Source organism: Camarhynchus parvulus, chromosome 2 (genome assembly GCF_901933205.1).
Source record: "Camarhynchus parvulus chromosome 2, STF_HiC, whole genome shotgun sequence".
In the NCBI taxonomy this organism is placed as follows: Eukaryota; Metazoa; Chordata; class Aves; order Passeriformes; family Thraupidae; genus Camarhynchus; species Camarhynchus parvulus.
Genome location: NC_044572.1, coordinates 148,861,778 through 148,881,525, shown reverse-complemented (window position 1 = coordinate 148,881,525; position 19,748 = coordinate 148,861,778). Strand labels below are relative to the sequence as shown.

At 41.9% G+C, this 19,748-nt stretch overlaps 1 protein-coding gene across 3 annotated transcripts in view; it reads left to right on the top strand.

The window, feature by feature from the left end:
* The window catches only part of TSNARE1 (t-SNARE domain containing 1), a 441,704-nt gene that overhangs the window by 269,137 nt on the left and 152,819 nt on the right, over positions 1-19,748 (top strand). For all 3 annotated transcript variants that reach the window (XM_030944149.1, XM_030944147.1, XM_030944148.1), the window contains exon 11: positions 1,839-1,921. In XM_030944149.1, coding sequence (XP_030800009.1) covers positions 1,839-1,921 — 83 coding nt within the window. The remainder of the gene's footprint in view (positions 1-1,838; positions 1,922-19,748) is intronic.

Here is a 19,748-nt window from a genome sequence, read left to right as displayed (position 1 = left end):
CAACTCACCCAGGAGATGGAGCACATCCTTCTTACCTGGGAAAGCTTGTGCTGGGAAAAACAGAGATGATGTTCACAAAATCTCTGCCCAAGGTGTGGTTCTCCCATTCCAGGGAGCACCAAGGGGGTGTGCACAGTGTTTAATTTTATCTAACAAAGGCAAATCTCTTCAGGCCTCCCCGCAGGCAGAGGAAAGTGTTGGGTTCCTCTGGGGGGCCTTTTAAGGGAGCTAAATTAACCTGCTTCTATGATTTCTGTCTTCCCCAGGAGAAGTGCAGACAGATTACTCTTGTTTTAGAAGGATATATTTAATACATTTCTCCTCTGTAGCTCCTCTCTGCCTAAATGATTTCATTTTCTGAGGCCAATCAGCCTTTAAGGGATGTTGAGCAGTGAAGGGTGTCTGCACTAAGATCCCAAGGAACTTTATACATGACCAAATTCTGTTGCATTGATTAGGCACTTGGGGTTTTGCTCTTTTCTCTTTTGTTTATGTTTTTTTTTTCTTTTTCTTTGCTTTTCTAAAAATGTATTTTATTTTAAGTGCATAATTACCTTAACAGACTTTAACACTGTTTCATTTAAAAATGGCAAAAATGTGAATGCAAGCACTTTCCACAAATTATCTGCAAACCCTCATTTCTTTGTCCACCACAAAAGTGGTAAGATTAATTCCTGTTCTTTCCTTTAGAACCTTAAAGAATAAATTATTTTAATCTTTTGTGGCATGTCTTAATCCAACTCCTTATACTATTAATTGAAGAATTTCAGTTGATTTTATTAAGGATTAGAGAAATCCCTGGAACTTTGTTCTCCAATTTCTACCTGAGGCTGAGTTCTCCTGATTGAGTTCATGCACTTCATGGTGTATTTTGTGTTCAAAACCACCCATTTGATCAAGAAACAGACCAAGGGCACATCTTCTTCCACTGTGAGCAGAAATTATTGGCTGCACATCTCTTGGAGGACAAGATTTCAAGATTTCTGCTGGAAAAACAAAACCTTTTTTGCAGGTTTTATATCATAGGTGTCAGGAGTCAAAGTTAATGTTTGATTTTGATGGAAGTGGGGACCTGCCAGTTGTGATGGGTAGCTGATAATCTTTCTTTTCCAGTCTCATTTTGATTCTTTCTGGTTCATCCAGGCTTCCCCCAGTGCCAAACATAGCAATGTAGGATGAGTTTCTTCTCATTTCATTGTAGATTGCAGCAATTTTTCTCAATCTGAGCCACTTTACAGACCTCCACTGCAGCTTGGAAATGTGATCCAGGAGTTTGGCTTTTGGTTTGTTTAATCTGATCCACTCCTGGAGAGTGGGAGGAATTGCACACTGTGGATTTGCTCTCTGTGATATTTTCTGAGATGATTTGATCAAGAGCAGACATCTGGGCATGGTCAATAACCCACATGGACCCACATGAATCTTACCCCTGAGCTCTAATAGCGAGATAATTTCAGGTGCCATGTCCCTTCTGTAATTTAATCCAGTAAAGTTGTCAGTCTTGATCCACTTTCTGTTGGATTCCCTGTCACTCTTGCCATTGATTTCAGAAGGCATGGGATGAGAGGCAGCCTCCATCCCATCAGAGGAGAGCTGTCAGTCATCCTGCCTCTGACTGATGGGTTGGATGTTCATCAAAATGGGTGTTGGTCCTACTTCCCTGCAGAGATACAGGTCACAAACAAGAGGCTGCTCCTCTCTTTATGCCCATGAGTAAATTGCTGAATTGCTGTTGGTATAAAACCTTTGGGGTTTTTTGTTTAATTTGTCATTTGTAATTTTTTTTTTTTTTGTAATTTGGCTTAATTACCCTGTAATTATCTTCTTTTAATTTGCAGATAGCATCGAAGCCAACATTGAGGCCTCTTCTTCCAACGTAGAATCAGCCAATGAGCAGTTGGCAAAAGCAAGTCAGCACCAAGTAAGTGGGACGAAAAAAACCCTACAAATGCTTTCAGCAATAGTATTTACAATTAACAAAACACCTGGCAGATGTGAACCGCTGGGCACATGGATTTGTTCTACCTGTAAAGATGGTAAAGCATATTCTAAGTATTCTAAACCTTTTTTTATAAATAAATATAGAGATATATATATATGATTAGATTACCATAGCACAGCCAATTTGCTTTAGAGTAGTCATTAAGAAATCTGCATATTAAACAGACATTTGCCAGTAGGAAAGTCAACAATTAGCTACTGTTGTTCTTGGAAAGACACCATAAAAAGCACATCATTTAAGTGCATATGTGCTTCTGTTTGGTGTGTTTCCCTATAATCAGGAAACACTACTTTAAGAAAACAACTTGAGTTGTCAAACAACATGATGTGGTTGGTGAATAATGGCTGTGGTGGTGGTGTTCAGCACTTTTCAAAAGCAATTTGAGGGATTTTTTTGTGAATTGTTTTTTTTTCTTCACTGGATCAAGAATAAAACATAAACACACACACACACACACATGCACACACAAACATTAATCTTTTTGAAAACAGCTTGCCCAGAAAGAACTCTTTGATGGTTATAGTTAGTACTTTCTAGGGGGATGAAGGGGGGTGGGGAAACGAACAATCAAAAAATTGGTATCAATTGCATTCTGACTGACAGAAGAAAAACCTGCTAGTTTTCTTTTTTCCTCAAGCATAAATTGGTGATTTCCATGTGTCTGGAGTTTTGACAAAATGTAGCTGAGGGCCCTGAGAGCACGTGGTGCCTGTTAGTTGTCAGTGAACTCTGAAGCTTTGGGGCAAACCTCCAGACCAAAGACTCACAGGCATTCTACTCTGATGCAATGGAGTGACGTGATTTTAAAATTATCTACAGCTCATTTTCTGGTGAAACACAATGTCCCAGTTTTGGGTAATAAGAGTGAGTTTTGTAGAACTTTGATATTGCAGAAAATAAGCGTTGTCTTCAGCTCCATGTTGGTTTTTAATGTATATATATTTTAGATAATGTGCGTCGCCCTGCATGTAATCCTGCATTCACTTTGAAAATAACTCGTTACATGAAGTCTAAAATGAAACTGGAATGGATTTAATACTTGACCTGACTGTAGAGCTGATTGCAAAGCTGCAAATGAGTTAATGATGACTTTGGCTAAGAAGGTCAAAGAGGAGTCAGGCAGAAAATGAATGCAGCACAGTCTAAAGGCTCTGCTTCCTTCAGCCAGCAGGAGCTGCTGAAATAGCCTGCCCAGACAGGAGGCCCCTTTTTCCTCAGATATGTTCATCAGGATAAAGGCAAAGCCAGTTTTAGCAAGGCAACCCCTGCCAGGGGCATAAATATGAACTGATTGGTGTACATGAGAAAACAGAGTCTTTCTTGCACTTGAAACAAGCCCATAATGACAAATATCACTTAAAAAACTTTGTCTGCTAAAGGAAATGTGCAATCCAGATCTCCTGTGGAGCACAGGGAACTGTCCTGTGCCCTACTGGATGTGGATCACCAGAAAAATCTGTGTAAACCTGCAGAGTCTTTGCTTCTTTTTTGCCAGGGTTGGGATTAAATGTGTGAGATGGTATTTCTTGTTCAGACTCAGATGTTTATTAGTTGTTACTTATGTCACAGTCTCACAAACTCTGAGTTCTACAGCACTTCACTCTAACAAAATGGAGACCTATCTCTCTTTCTACAAGGTCTTTTAAGGATAAATTTCTAATTAAGAAATGATGCCTAAATTATTTTTACTTTTAACCCAATAGCAAACCACTTGTTGCCCGAAATGCAGCTATTTTTATCCAATTACACAAAACCACCCAAACCCATGAAGAAGAAGGTGAAGAAGGACAGCCTCCTCCCTAAAACCTCTATCTTGCTTTATATATATTACTACATTCTAAAACCTTAAACTCTAAATTTTCCACCATGTGATATTACATACTCCTATTCAAACTACACACCAATTATCCCAGTTGTATAATTCCATTTTGGAAGCCTTCTCCACGACCTTACATCAAATGCAGTGTTCTCTTGGGGTTCAGTGTCTGTCAGCACAGAAAGTCTAAAATTCTCAGCAACCAGGGTTCCAACATAAACCCAGCTCCACTCTCTGTCACCATAAACAGAAAATGAGGTGACATTTTTGTCACTTCCACTGCTGGCCTGCTGGCCTGGGGCTGGACAAGATGCCTCATGTGTTGTGTGTCACAAAATCTGCTCATCTTACACCCAAAGGGACACGGTCCCCATGGTGGGACAGGAAGGGCCCTGGTGCCACAGCCCTCAGGGATGCTGCAGGGAGGAAGGCTGATGCCCCTTGCAGACATTTGGATAATGCAGTGTGACTGCAGGCCATCCTTCCTGGCGTTTTGCCTGGTTTTGGATGCTTTGGAAATATCTGGGATGGGTTTGGGAGAGCCATCAGCCAGATGGTCCTGTGGGTGAGCTGCTTTTAAGGGACCTGCCAGAGCTTGACATGCTCCAAATTCCATCTGTGCTCATCTGTGCTCCTCAGGGACCACAGGCACAAACTGTTTCTTAAATCTTACTGAGCAGTTTTCCTTCTTATGTTAAACTGATAATTCGTGAGTATGTTTGCTTGTTACTTCTGTTACAGTGTGATTATCCTGTAAATGCAGGCTGGCTTACAAACATTTGTTATTTATTGCTGTTTATATGTATATAAACGTGTGTGTGTGTGTATGCAGTATTTTTATTAGTCACTGTAGTGTTTTTATTAGTCTACCAACAAATGTATGCATAAATTGAGAAATCAGAAATGTCAACACCACTGAAACATTTGAGTTTAAGACCTTCTGTAGAACTTAATGGAGGGATTTCTGTCAGGAATAATGATTCAGTGTCTGGTTATTTAGCACAATATTTGCATGTAACCCATGCAGTCACTTCAACAATACAACTTGGAGAACCAGTCCCAACCTGCACATTAACATAACAAAGAACCAGTAAATAATTTTTACTTAGCTACTAGAAAATAAGATATTTAGTTTCCCTGAAATGCTAGAAATGTTTTTTAAAAAAGTAAATATCTTCACAAGAAGCTCCTTTCTCTGCATTTTAAATTTGGTAAGGTGCTCCTTCCTCTTGAGATGTGTGTGCTAACAGCAGTGTTTTATTACTCTCAGTGAATTCTCATGTGCCCCATCTAAACTGTAAAAGATTAGTGGGAGCTGTCAGGGCTTTGGAATATATATATAAAAGCAGATTATTTTTTCTTTCATTTTAAATTATAATTGGAAAATAATTGTTTCTGCCTAAACTTATTTTTACTACAAGTCACAGTTAAGCTGCCTCAGTGCATTATCTGTGGGAACACACAGGGTCAAACTGCAGATGAAATAAATAAGAGTTGAATTTTGATACAAAAAGGAAGCCTTTTTTCCACAAACCCTGCTGGTCACAGAAATGTGACAGTTTTGCCTTTTTTTATACTACTTTCAGTAGAAAATCTCAGTTTGAAAAATGACTGAGAGGCAGACAAATGTGGCTGGGAGAAGCCAGTAGAAGTTCTCTCCTGCACTGGTCCTGCTTCCATGCCTTTGTTTTCAGTGAGGGTCTCATTCCTCTTGGGCCTCGAGCAGGAATGATCATTCCTGCCATTAATACCAACAGCCCAGATTTGCCTCTTGAAATTTCCTTTTCCCTGCCCCCACAGAAAATGATTCATCCCACCCATCTCAAAACACCAATTTTAACTTGGGTCAAACTGCTCCCTGGAAGAGAGGGATTCATTGGACCAGATATGAGTGGTTTTGGTGGTGATGGGGGTTTAAGTGTCTCCTTTCCATGATACATGAGGAGGAATTGCTTTCAGCGCATCTTGTCTCATCCCACAGGAGATGTCTGACATAGGGAGGTCTGCTGGCTGCCTCTTAGGAAAAGTTTGTTCTCTCCTTTGGACATTAAATTGAGATTATATCAATTATACTACAAATATTCCATGGAAAATTAATCCCATGCCTATCACCTGTCTCTTTATTGGGGAAAAGGGAATATCTAGGCACCCAGCCTGCCTCTGAGGTTAGTTTAGGTGGGCTGGACATCTCATTAAAGGGGTGGCTGTGTGGAGATGAGCACTTTCACTTTCCTCACTTTGCTCAGAGCTTTGTGCAAGTGGATTGAGAGGAAGGAGAAGAAACCAACACAGATTCCATGGGTTCACATTAAACCAGTTGCTCTTTTTTTCTTCATGCAAAGTTTGGCCGAAGTTCAGCTTGGCCTCACTGGCTGAAGGACTCTGTGTGCTGACTGCTGAAGCTAATTTGTTTTGGAAGAGCTGCTTGTGTTGCTCTGATTCATGCTGGTTGCTTTCCTTCCCTATATCCTCTGTGGAAGTCGAGCTAATTTAGATTCACTGACATTGCAAAGGCAAACAGCAGTTCAGTGACCCACTTGTGTAGTCTAAGAACAATGAGGTTTTTTCCCAGTAATGGAGCAATTCCTGGGTCTGGCTTTCATGGGTACACAGAGGGGCACTTTGAAGGCTGGAGCTCTGAGGAAAAAAAGCCTCATAAATCTGTGATATTTGCAGAGATCTTATTGCCAGGGGACCACTGATAAGGCACTGTCTTCAACTTTCACTCAAATAACTCATTGGTATTTTAACAACAAAAGAAAATTTGAGTTTCAAAAATCATCTGAGAGTCATTGAAGTTTTTTGGCATGGTAGCCCTTCAAAGCACTTGTTGCTTATAAATATTGTGACAGTATTTAGAAGATCATCTCCTCCTCTTCACTGTGGATATGCTCTAAGACCCTGTCTTTTGCTGCCACTAAATAATTTTAACCTTAGTTTTATAATTAAGAGCCAACTGAAACCATGATTGCACCCTGACCTGTTCAGCAGTCATGCAACAACTGCAAAGCCATGGGGGACCAGCGTGGTTGGATTATCTCTTCACAGAGCAGGGAGACAAAACAATTCCTGCTCTAGCTGGGGACCAAGGACAACCAATCCAAATCTCAGGCCCAAGAGCATAAACAACAGCAGAATGAAGACAGAAAACCAAGAAGGATAGGACTTAATGGGCTGGAGCTGGAATTGGACAATTAACTCCAATATACAAATGTGCTAGAACTTTAAAAAGTGTGAGACCTTGTGACTGGTCATGCATTTTGTGACCATTTTGGTTCATCTTGGGTGTAGCCCTGACTGGGCTCTTGTCCTGCCCAAGGTGCATCCATTGAGGCCTCCTAATAAATCCCTACTTTATTCTTTAGCTCTGTTCAGTCTCTGTTCTAGGTCAGCCTTTTCAAAGGATCGATCAGACTCGTGCTCTAGACCCTTCACCAGCAGCAGTTGGTTGGAATAAAACTTCTGCCTCCTTTTTTCCTTGCTCACTGGCTCCCTATAAACAGCAGGCTGCGTTTTCAGATTGTAGAGTGCTTTATTTTGAAGCAGCTTCTGCCTTTGCCTGCTTTTTTACTGTATTTTAATGCAGCCACTTACAAAACAGCTGCTTTCCGTGGGAAGTGGTGTTCGAGTCAGCGGCAGTCCGTGTGATAAATGAACTGTGAGAATCCAGCAACTTAACCTCAGCAAGGTCTGAGCCACAACATTTATTTAAAACTCTCTTTGTTTTCTGTAAATAATGTATCTGTGTGATCAAATATTTATTAAGAAAGGGGTTGTTTAGAGCTTTTGGATGTCGTGTGTTCCTGTGTGTAAATGTAAAATCTTTCAGGCCGTTTTTAATCACAGCAGATCATCTCTTCATTTGTACCATCTAAAAGGGGGAGATGCCTGATCCAAGTAGTACCTTAGTTTGTTGGGTTTTTTTTCTTCCCTTTATTAAAACACCGACTGAAATCTTTGGGAGAAAAAAAAAATTATCCACCATGAGCTCATTTTTTATTTAAGCACAAACCATTCAATGAGGAAGTGGAAAGGGGATGAGTAGAGAAGGGAAAGAATCCAGAGGAGGCCATGAACATGATTTGAGGGATGGAGCAGCTCTGCTGTGAGGAAAGGCTGAGAGAATTGTGATTGTTCAGCCTGGAGAAGGGAGGACTCCAGGATGAACAGACAGATTGCATGTTTAGATTGGATATTAGGAAGAAATTCTTCCTTGTGAGGGTGGTGAGGCTCTGGCACAGGTTTTCCCAGAGAAGCTGGGGCTGCCCCATCCCTGGAAGTGTTCCAGGCCAGGTTGGATGGGGCTTGGAGCAGCCTGGGATAGTGGAAGGTGTCCCTGCCCATGGCAGGGAGTCGGAACTGGATGATCTTTAAGGTTCCACCTGACCCAAACCATTCTGTGATTTGGTGTGATATGAAAGACTTGGAAGCAAGTTTAGTGGTGAGCCATTGGTGATCAATCTGTTTTCTCTGGTGAGAAGATGAGTAGGTAGGACCCAGATTTTCCTGACTGTTCACCTTGGTGGAGTGCAGCTCTGGGGCTGTTCCAAGTCAAGAATATTCTTATTTTAAGAATATCATTTATACTGATTGTGGTGGCCTGCATTCTGTATTTCAAAGGCAAGAATTTTCTCTTTGAAAGCTCTGAACAAGTCTTATCTGTGATGAGTCAGAGATGGCAGAATGAAATCACAGACTGTCTTTTGTTTTTCTAATTCATTTGTTTAACAGAATCTCTTTCCAGGGTACAATTTCATTTTGAGGGGTCAGAGATTAAAAAGCAATTTTCCCTTGCTAGCAGCAGCATAAACTAGTGGGTTACATTTCTCTTAATGGCCTCATTTAACAGAGGAGTGAATGGAAATCCTTGGTTACTGACTGGAAAACCACAGTTAGACTCATCTTTGTGCCCAGTGGCAGCACATATAATAAATTGCCCTGCTCAAAGGTCAAAGCTTTGAGAAATTGTATTAAACTTACCTCTTAATGGGCTAGAGATACCAAGGAGTTAGGAGTATTATCACTGGAGATGCATACCTAACTGGGATCCATGGAAATGAGGAACAGAATTTAAGTATCCTTGAGTCCCAGCTGTGTAGCCTGAAGTGTTATTGCACTGGGCTGTGAGCTTGTCACATCTCATCAAGCAGCAAAATGGTCAAGCTTGGTCAGTGTTTGCACGGGAAAGCTCTGCTGAAAATCTGCACATGCAGACAGCAGTGCTCTCCTGCTCAGTTTTCCTGTCTGCTGCAGGGTCTCTGTCCAGGCAGTGTCACCATTCCTCAAGTATTTCATGTAAAGTCACCTGTAGCCACAATTCTGCTCCACAGAGAAAAGCAAGGCAATCTTCCCAAGAATATTTCTGGGATTCACATTCTCTGAACCTCAGAGAATGATCAAAACAATTCTTATCTTATTTGCTGTGCCTATATTTGTGCAGAATAGAATGCAATATGAAGATTGTTTACTCAAAGTCATGGTGTTTTGTTTCCTTGGCCTATCAGGGCCAAGCTTGTGTGTGTGTCAGGACTGTTGGCTGACAGTCAAGAGATGTTGTGCAATAAAGTGCAGTTGAGTGCTTAGCAAATTCAGTTTGAATGTAATGTAACATATTGTAATATAATATGGAATAAAATAGTGTAATAAAGTAATTAATTAGCCTTCTGATAAAATAGAGTCAGATGCATCATTCCTCTCCCCTCATTTGGGGTGAAAATATCACCGATAGTCACTGAAGTGTCAGTGAGTCAGAGGAGGCCACAAAGATGCTCAGAGGGTTGGAGCCAGGCTGGGACAGGTGGAGGTGTCCAGCCTGGAGAAGAAAAGGCCTCTTGGGGAGACCTTAGAGCCCCTGCCAGTGCCTAAAGGGAATGGACAGGAAACCTGGAGAGGGAATTTTAAGAAGGGCCTGGAGTGGCAGGACAAGGGGCAATGGCTTTAAACTGACAAAGGGTCAATTTCTGTTAGATATCAGGATGAAATTCTTCTCTGGGAGAGTGAAGGCCCTGGCACATATCACCCAGAGAAGCTGTGGCTGTCCGATCCCTGGAAGTGTCCAGGGCCAGGTTGGATGAGGTTTAGAGGAACCTGGAATGGTGGAAGGTGTCCCTGACCATGGTGGGGGGTTTGGAAGGAGATGATCTTCGAAGTCCAACCCAAACCACTGAGTAACTCTAAAGATGCCACATTCGTTTTCAAAGCCACAGTGAAACTAAGAGTTTAATTCCACTATTGTGATTTATATTCCAGTTTCTGTGTCTTGATTTTTAGCTGGATTTGTTTGATGAGCACCAGTTTAACAGTCCACCTTTCCATAGGGACAGTGTAAGTGATCTGCAGTCAGCACGGTGTTATCTCATCAGACTTGGTACTTAAAATTTAGGCAGCTGGAAAAAAACAGGCTAAGCTTCCTTTCCCATGCCTCTGGAAGATCGTTCATCCTGTTTCTCTTGGATATTGTACCTCAGTCTGTGATGAACAGTGCCCAAGAGGCAAGTACCTTCAAAAAAACACTTTACTAGACAGTGAGAGTTTGACTTCTTTGCCTAAAAAACAATATTTAGTATCCTTTTGTGCTGAGTAGGGAATCCTGCTGCCCTTCTGGCTTCTGCTATGGAAGGCTGTTGTTCCTCCCCAAATCACTTTCACCTGTGCTAGCTGTGTTTAAATGCTGCAAAGAACCTGGGATATCTCCACTGGTCAGGAAGCAGCTGAGAAAGTAAATGCTTATTCCCCCAGTGTGCTTTAATAACTGTATTGATCATGACGGGAAAATGATATGTAAGGAGAAAAAAGCTACAGAAAGTGAAATTGCTTTTATTTCCATTTTGACAAAGCCTGGGAGCACTTTAATCAAAGGTGTTTTCCATATTCCTGAAAGAAATCACAGGCCTGGTAGGACACCTTTGTAGCACGGCTCTGGGGTCATGGCCTGGCACTATCAGAAGTAGAGAATGGGAATTGTTAAGTTCAACTTGTGCTCAAGAGGAGAAAAGAGAGTCAATTATAGCCTTTCTAAATCTGACTGCAGCAACACGCAAAGCTCTTGGAAGCATTTTGAAATGAGGAATGAAAAGCAAAGGAGTTCTGTGCAGGGTGGGACAATTTGGGATTTCATTTCACTTTGAAAGGGTCCTTGCATATCACTCTATGTGAGGAGAAAGGGTTTCCTTAGACAAAGAGACACTTGACTTCTTGGTCTACAGAGAAATATTTTTTATAATTGTATCATGTGAGGATTGTCCTTGTTTAGAAGATTCATAGGAGAAGCATGTTCTTCTATGGCCAGCTCTGATGTCTCTTAATTTTCTTCTACCTCACACCCTGTTATGAGTTCAGCATTGGCAGCTCAAGCCATTGACAAGATTCAGACTTTCCTAAATTCCCTGCTAGGGAATTAAAAGATTAAGGTTTTCTGCAGAATGAATTTAGGAAACTAGGAAACATCTACAGGAACTGCTCCTCTTCATAAAGCACAACTTCATTTTTCCTTTTTTTTTAAGGTGACTCTAGGAAAAACAATTTACAAGGTGGGTCAAAAATTCATTATGATTTTTATGTTACAGTAAGTGCTGCATTTGATCCATTTTTAGTGTGCTTGGGTATATTCTTCATAGTTTTTTGGGTTTTGTCTAGTGAGCCACGACATTTCATTCTTCCTTTTTGCAGACAACAGTGCTGTCCATTTACAAGAAACAATTCTTGCATCAGTTCTTTTTACTGTAGAAGACATTTTTCTTACACAGACCTGAAGCATATAAAAAATAAAATAAACTCTATTTGTATTTATCTTTCCTCTTTAGAGTCTGTCCCAGTGGATATTACCTTTTTTCTCAAACATTTTTTTTGGTTAAGAGTTTAAAGAAAAGGGAATAATCTGTAACTTCAGGCTTTCACTGATGTCAAAGGCACATTAAGGGAAGGAGAATAGAGCTTTATCCAATGTACAGATCACATTTGCTGATTTAATAGTACTGGGGAGAATTCATGAGTGTGAAGGTAGGTTTATTTTTTTCTAAGCAGAGAAATCTTAAATTCTGCTCACAGTCTCCAAGATTTCCCTGACTCTTCCCAGCTGTGTCTTTAAAAGGGTTTATTACTGAATATTGAGTAGTGTAAGGATGCTAATCTTGCTCTAGTTTGAGCGATTGCAATCTTGTTAATACTGGGCCATGTTTCTCCCTATCCAGGCAAGATTTAAATAGATCTGAAACTAGTGAAGAAACAATTAAACCTAATTTTTGGTGACTATCAGCATGGTTTCTTTACATCTCAAGAAGAAGAAAATCCAAGTGCTGCTTTTCTTTGCCACGAGCAATGAGCGTGAACATGGAATTCATTGCAGCTCAGCTGATGCATGAGGTGGGATCCATCTCACCTAACTCTGGGTGTATCCAAATCAGGAATTAATCACTGGCTGTGTTGCCCAGGTGCCCTACATCCTCACCAGAGATTTAGGAGGCATTTTGATTTCATATGGCTGCTGGAAGATGGGATCAGTGATGCCATAGGGTCCCCCAGACTATGGGGTCTGTACCAGCCCCAAACGTGGCCTGTGCTGCATCCCTCAGCTCTGTGTGGATGTGCCACACCCACAGGGCAGCTCATATCCAGATGTTTGTCTTTGGGTGGGAGTGAGCCACACTGAGCAGGAGAGATCCCATTACAGGGCAGTTTAGTCTGCCTGGGTTGAGAACACAAGCTTTAGTTCCCTCACAAAAAATAATTCTCTAATTAATCTTACTTTAATGCGGCTTTAATTAATTTAATTCTCTATTAAATTAATTAATCCTAATGTGGCTTTTGTGTGAGTCTTCATCACATTAGAATAGGGCACTTTAATCTTCTTTCTGGTGCTGGGCACTCCCTTTGGCACTTTGGGGCATCTACTGAGGGCATGGGAAAGCAGCAGGAGGGATCCGAGAGCTGCCGAGCCAGGCTGCAGAGGAAAGATTACAAAAGGAGTTGCTTAAGGTAAAAAAGAAAAGATAGAGTTGAAGATAAAGGTCTCTTGGTACATAAAAGTCTGCTGCATAGGGGAAAAGAATAATCACTGCTTTTTTTTGTTTATTACAGTTGGGAGGAACAAGAAGTAATGGACTTAAGCTGCAGCAGGAAAGAATCAGGGCTGATATTAAGAAAAGCTGTTTAATGATAAGGAGATTGAAATACTTCCTGGGGAGATTTTAGAGTCTCTAGCGCTGGATATCTGTAACAGTATCTGGTGAAGCATATTTCAGGAATGGTGTCTGTATAATTGCTTTTACTGTTGCCTGTCAGATCACGCTGCAAGGTCCAGTGTAAACAGGACATGTTCATATTGTATCACAAAGCATCATTATCTAATCAGAAAATGCTGCAGCTATGAATCATTCTTTGATTTTCATTCTCATCCTCTCCTCGTCCCCTGCCTTCTCCTCTCCAAAGTTCCTGTTTGGAAACTGTTTTAGGGGCCAAAATCACTGATTCAGTTTGACAAAGGTGATGAGATTCAGCATTTTCTGTGAGCTCTGCTTAGACTGGGTGCTGGGGACAAATCACAGAATCATGGAATGGCTTTGGTTGGAAGGGACCTGAAAAACCATCCAGTTCCAAATCCCTGCCATGGTCAGGGACACCTTCACTATCCCAGGTTGCTCCAAGCCCCATCCAACCTGGCCTTGGACACTTCCAGGGATGAGGAAGCCACAGCAGCAGCTTGTGCCAGGGCCTCACCACCCTCACAGGGAAGAATTTCTTCCTAACATCTCATCTACATCTACCCTCCTTTAGCTCAAAGCTATTAAATCCCATAAATCTCTTTATTCTAGTATTTTCTATGTGGCTTCCAGGTGTCCCAGATTTGTTGTCCAAATGATTTCCACAGAAGTGTAGTCAATAAAATCATGGTGGGTGTCCTCAGCAGTCCTTTGGATGAGGCAGCTGAGCCACACAGGCATTGATTTGACATTTGTGAGAGCTGGCATTGTACTCTCTTTTAAGGGTAACAGATAATCACCACATTTCACTTTAACAAGCTGTTGGAATTCTGAGTTCTGGTTATGTTTGATTAGCATCAGGGCTGGAAATAAGGAGGATTTATAGGGAGAGGGAAAATGAATGTGATGGTAGAATTCAGGAGGGAATGTATCCTTACTGCTGAATTAAATAAGGCCAGGGGCTGGGAATCCAAGGCCTGGTTATGTCCTCATGATTAAATTATGAAACAGAAACATGGAATGGTTTGGGTTGAAAGTGACCTTTAAACGTCACCTAATCCAACCCCCTGCAATGAGCAGGGACATCTCCTGTGCAGAAAGAGGACAGAATCCAAACACTCCACTGGGAATGGTCCCTGCCACGTGCTACACAGGACCTGGGTCATTCCTGGGGAGAACAGGACAAAGCTGCACCCAACAGAATGCATGGATGATGAAGAGCCACCATTTGTGCCTCCGCCTCATCCCTCTTTGAGTTATGAGTACAGAAGCAGCTGCTTTGTGCCAAAGCTTGTGCACAGACACCCTTTGCTTATTTTCCCCTTGCCCCAGGGTTTTGTATGACCATAATTTAGGCCAGGTCTGAGACACACCCCTCTGCACCCTTGGATTACAGAGCTGTGAGGTGCCTCCATGGGAGCAGCACCTTTGCCTGGGAGAGAAACTGGAATTCAGTCCCTTGCTCTTGGTCCCTTGGTGCCATTACTCTGCCCCCTCTTGCCCATGCACCATGCTGAACCCGACCCAACTTACTCATTTTTCTCTCTGTCTTGGCCTTGGATTTCCTTTATTTCCCCTCTGGAGGTCCCTGACCCCTGGGCTGACCCTAATTTTTGTCACTGGACCTGCTCTGCTCTTGCTGTGGGGCTGAGCCCTTGGTGGGGAGGGTGCTGGCCCAGCTCCCCTTCCTGTCCCCCCTTTCCTGGTTTGCCCTCCCTGTAAAAGCAGCTTGGGCTTGCAGCTCCCTGGAAACTCAAAATAAAAATTCTCTTGGGGTGCATAAACTTAATCCCTTTGAATGGTTTTGGAGAAAGCTGAGCCCAGTGTTCACCAGCTCTGGTTGTTACGCTGTGAGTCATGAGAAGCCTAAATTTTATTCCTGATTTTCCAGTCAGAGATGAACTTGGTGTGTTCTTTGTTCAATTCAGTGCTTTTTTGTTTTGGCTTTTTCTGTTGTTTTTTTGGGATAAAGCAGAATAAACAGAAAAAAAATTATAAACAGAAAAAAAATTTTGACCAATAGATTTTGAAATAGCTCTGGTGTGATCAGTGAGGATATTGAATAGCTGTTTTACTACTGATGCTACTTTTCCAGGGCCAAAAAGAATTCTTAATTTGATAAAACAGAGCTTTTTAGGTGCTAAAAGAGATAATAGAGTCAAAGTGAAGAGGGGACTGAAGCTCTACTTGGACCCTTGGGCTCTGATAGAGACTAATCCCAAATAACACATGGAAACAAATCTTTTCCACCATGATCACAAAGATGATGGTCATTAATTGTCTGAAAGCCTCTATAAATGGCAACTAGGATTCACAACTTTTAGGAACAGATATGCTGGAGGACAAAGGAGAGATGACATATTTCTGTATCAACCTGGAAAGTCACTGTAGAGAGAAAAAGAATGCTGAATATAGGTACTGCTTGCATAAAGCTGAATTGTGTTGGCAGGGAAGACATTGAATTCTGGGTATTGCATTTAGAGAGGATTTAAACATAGCAGAGGATCAGCAGCAAGCCATAAAGTAAGACCTGAAAGTCCAAGGATTTGGAAATGAGAGCAACATGCCCAAGACCAGGCAGCAGATTGATCTATGCAGCAGGAAATGAGAGCACAGAGAAATACAAAGCAGCAGAACGGTGTGGGAGACAAAGTCGAGCTTACTTTTAATTTTCATTTTAAATTTAAGTTGCTCTCTAAATACTTGGAGTGCTCTCCAGCATGCAGCAAAAGAGCCACCAAATCATAGCCTGCTTCGGGTGCCATTGCCTTGAATATGGAGAATCATTGTGGAGTTGGGACAGGAATAATCTGGCAGAAAGAAAGCAGAATACAGCCCCCACTCCGACCATGCTTCTTCTGCACCAGCTGAGGGGTGTTGTCTTGTTGTTATTTAATTCCAATATTGTCTGCTCCCAGGGCTTGTGAAATGCCTGCTGTGCCTGCTGGCTGTGGCACTCAGCCTGCTGCATCCATGGCCATTGCCACCAACACCCAGTGGACACCAGGGATTGGATTCCATCTCCATCATGTTCCCCAGCCTTTTTCAGCAGCCCTGCCTTCAGTGACAGGCAGTGTGGGTGTTGCTTTATTGCTTTTCCCTGGTCTTCCTTGCATTTTAGCATCCAAAGCTCGTTAGGATTGAACAACAGAAAGAAGTTGTTGAATTGGTGTTCTGCAGCAGATCAAACAATCCTGGTGTACCTGCTTTGTTTGCACAAATGAATAAAATGTTGGCCCCTGTGTAGCCATCCGCAGATGGCTCTTCAGAGAGAAACAGGCATAAACTTGCAAAGCTTTGCCCCATGGCTGTGGTTTTTGTGGTCCAGCCTCTAAATGCAGTTCCAATCCCTGAAGACCAGGCAAGGAGTCAGCAGAATTTCTTCATAACAAAATCAAAACAAAATAATTTCAGATCTATTGATGGAGAGCAATAAGAAAAGGACTCACCTCCAGAAGGTGGAAGGGAAGACTTATTTTTCACAGAATTGCACAATTGTTGAGGTTGGAAAAGACCTCCAAGATCACTGAGTCCAACCTTTGACTGATCACCACCTTGCCCACCGAACCCTATCAGAAAGTGCCACATCTCCTCATCCTTTGAACACTTCCAGGGTGGGTGACTCCACCACTTTCCTGGACAGCCTGTTCCAATGTTTAACCACTCTTTCAGTGGAGACTTTTTTCCTAATATCCAACCTAAATCTTCTCTGGCATGACTCGAGGCTGTTTTCATTGTCCTGTCCCTAACTGCCTGGGAGAAAGGGCTGATCCCAAGTTGTTGAACTTACCTGGAGCAAGATGACAGATGGGGAGGAATATGTCAGGGGTAGAGCAGCATCAAGAGAAGACCTGAGTAGCCTGAAAAATCTGAGTAACTTCAACTGTAACAACACACGAGACAACAACTTGTATAAGAAGAGCTTCAGCATAAGTCCCCAAAACTCCCCAGCCTCACAAAATTAAATAGGCTGGAAAAGACCTCTGAGATCCTCAAATCCAGCCTATCACAAAACACCACCTTGTGTTTTGTCAACCAGATGATGGCACTGAGTGCCACATTCAGCCTTTCCTTAAACATTTTCAGCGATGGTGACTCCACCACTTCTCTGGGGAGCCCCTTCTAGTGTCTGATCCCCCTTTCAGTGAAAAAATTCTCCTCATGTCCTTCCCTGGTACAGTTTAAGACCAGATCCCCTTGTCCTGTGGTTGCCTGGGAGAAGAGACCAACCCCAGCTGGCTACATCCTCGTTTCAGGGGGTTGTGGAGAGTGGTCAGATGCCCCCCTGAGCCTCTTTTCCCCCAGGATGAAGCCTTTGTAGCTCCCTGCAGGTTCATTCAGTCTGCCAGCATGCTGAGTGCATTTATGTGCAGTTAAGCTGCACCCTGAGCTGGCTCTGGCTTGACACCTTGCTAGCAAAATACGCTGGCCCTTGAAAGCACTGTCAGATGTCAACCTGGGAAAAGCTGCAGATCGATCCGGCCCTGCTGTGGCAGTGCAATACATTATTTTTTTCCAGTGTGGATGTCCCTGCTGGCAGTGACTGCTGGCAAAACAGAGGCTGCAGCACTAAATGTATAAATGGATACCAACATCTGCACCCCAAAGGTGGCAGGGGGAGGGAAGTTCCTGCTGTTCCTGTGTTCCCATGGAATGTCCATGCTGGATGTGATTGACAGTCAAGAACACAGGATTTTTCACCAAAACCAAGATTTACTTGCATTTTGTTCAGCTTCCTTTCAATAACTTTTAACCAAAACCAAGATTTACTTTAACTGCATTTTGCTCAGTTTCCTTTCAATCACCAAAAACGTTTAATTTCAAACTTCCTGGGACTTCCCTTGTGATAATCATAAATGATTTAGGTTGGAAGGGACTATAAAGATCACCTAGTTCCAATCCCCCTGCCCTCAGCACTGTCTTATTCACTCTTTTTTAGATTTTATTTGTATTTATGCTCTGTTCTGCAGCTGGCTGGGGGGGGATTGTGCTGCAAAGACCATCACCCATCCCACCAACATCTGGGAAAGCCCTGTGTCACCTCCAGCTGGGAATGGCTCAACAGCACTCCAGTCTATTAGCTGGTCTCATTCTTCTTTCATTTTTTGTTGATTTGGTTTCTTCCATGTTTCAAAGAAGAATATGAGGATTTTCTATACTCCTGTGAGAATTATTCTTCACTCCTGTCAGGCTGATCATTTGCTTGAATGGCTTTTTGAGAGTGGTTTTTTTTGGGGGGGAAGCACTAAATATCCCCTGCCATGATGTTAGTCTAACACATTTGGTTGGATTTCACTAACTACTAAAAAACCATCCTTTTTTAATGATTTTTTTTTTGTTATTTATTAATTAACCTGTCTCCCTAGGCCATATTTTCTCCCAGTCTTTTCCTAAACATTCTACCTGTAGCTGATCTTTTTTCCCAACCTTAACATAGGTGTGGATGCTCCCCTCCAAACTCATTTGTCTGCATGCAAAGCAAGTCAATCTGTGACTTGGTGATGCTCAAAATGAAAGCAGAAGGAAGCTGCAGCAGTGAATTATGGTGACTTTCTTGCATTTACATGAATTTTGTACATCAAGGCTTAGCCAGCTCTACCTTCACCAGGACAAGGGAGGAGAGCAGGACCAACTTTGCTAGAACTCTTCATTTGAGGAGAATTTTTCATTGCTCAGCTCTCAGCATTTTTGGGTTGCCTAAAATAAGCAAATACATTCAATTTCTTTATGGAATTCTTAGGGGGTTTTGTTTTGTTTTGTTTTGTTTTGGGGTTTTTTTTGGGTTTCATTTTGTTTATTTTTGGGCTAATGCATGAAAATCCAGTGAGATTCAGATGTGCACATCCATGCCCTGTGGTGAAGATGTCTTCATGACCTCAGCTGGTGAGCATCTGGTACCCAGAAGCACTGAGTGTGAGGTAGCCCTGTAATTCTTGTTCTGCAGATGCCGCTCTTGACAACAAGCCAGTCCTCCATTGAAACTCACTCCTGTTTGCTTGTTTTATATTCCTCTTATTTCTCCTCCATAGCATTCTCCATCAGAGCAAATCAGTGGTTCATTTAAAATTTCTCATTCCCAGGTCTGTGAGAGCTCTTGGGCTGAACTTGTACGTAGCTTTATTTCATTTATTACATAGCACTTTTCTTTCTTTCTTGTGTGGTTTTTTTGGTTTGTTTTTTTTTTTTTTTCTCTTTCCAAGCCAAACAGAAAATTTCTCTTCAGGGTGAAAAGCTGCCTTCCCCTCATGCTTTTTCTCTTAATCTACCTCAAACTGAGGAATGAACAGGATAAGTCAATGGCAAAATAAGTTTTTTGAAGCACTTGGGAAAAAAGGAAGTACCTTGATGTTTCATCACTTAAGTTTTTTGGTTTTTTTTCCCTCATTCACAATCAACATTTCCAATTTTTTCATTTGTGAAGTTCTACAGATATTTACCCCATATTCAGGGAGAGTTCTGGGGTGCTAATGTGAAAGTCAACATTTCACATTGGAAATCCCATTTTTAATCTTACAGGAAAATCCTATTCAGGAGATTCCAGTTCTCCCTACACCATGAAAATTTAAGGACATCCTTTACCAAATGATGTCCAGAGTACCAAAATTAATTAGGAATTGAAAAGGTGTTTTCTGTGGATGTGGGGTGGTTTTAGGATTTTCATGGACCCAGGATGGATCCAGGCTGAATTATTCCCTCTCCCTGCACAGTTATCTTATTTTTCCCATGGTCCAAG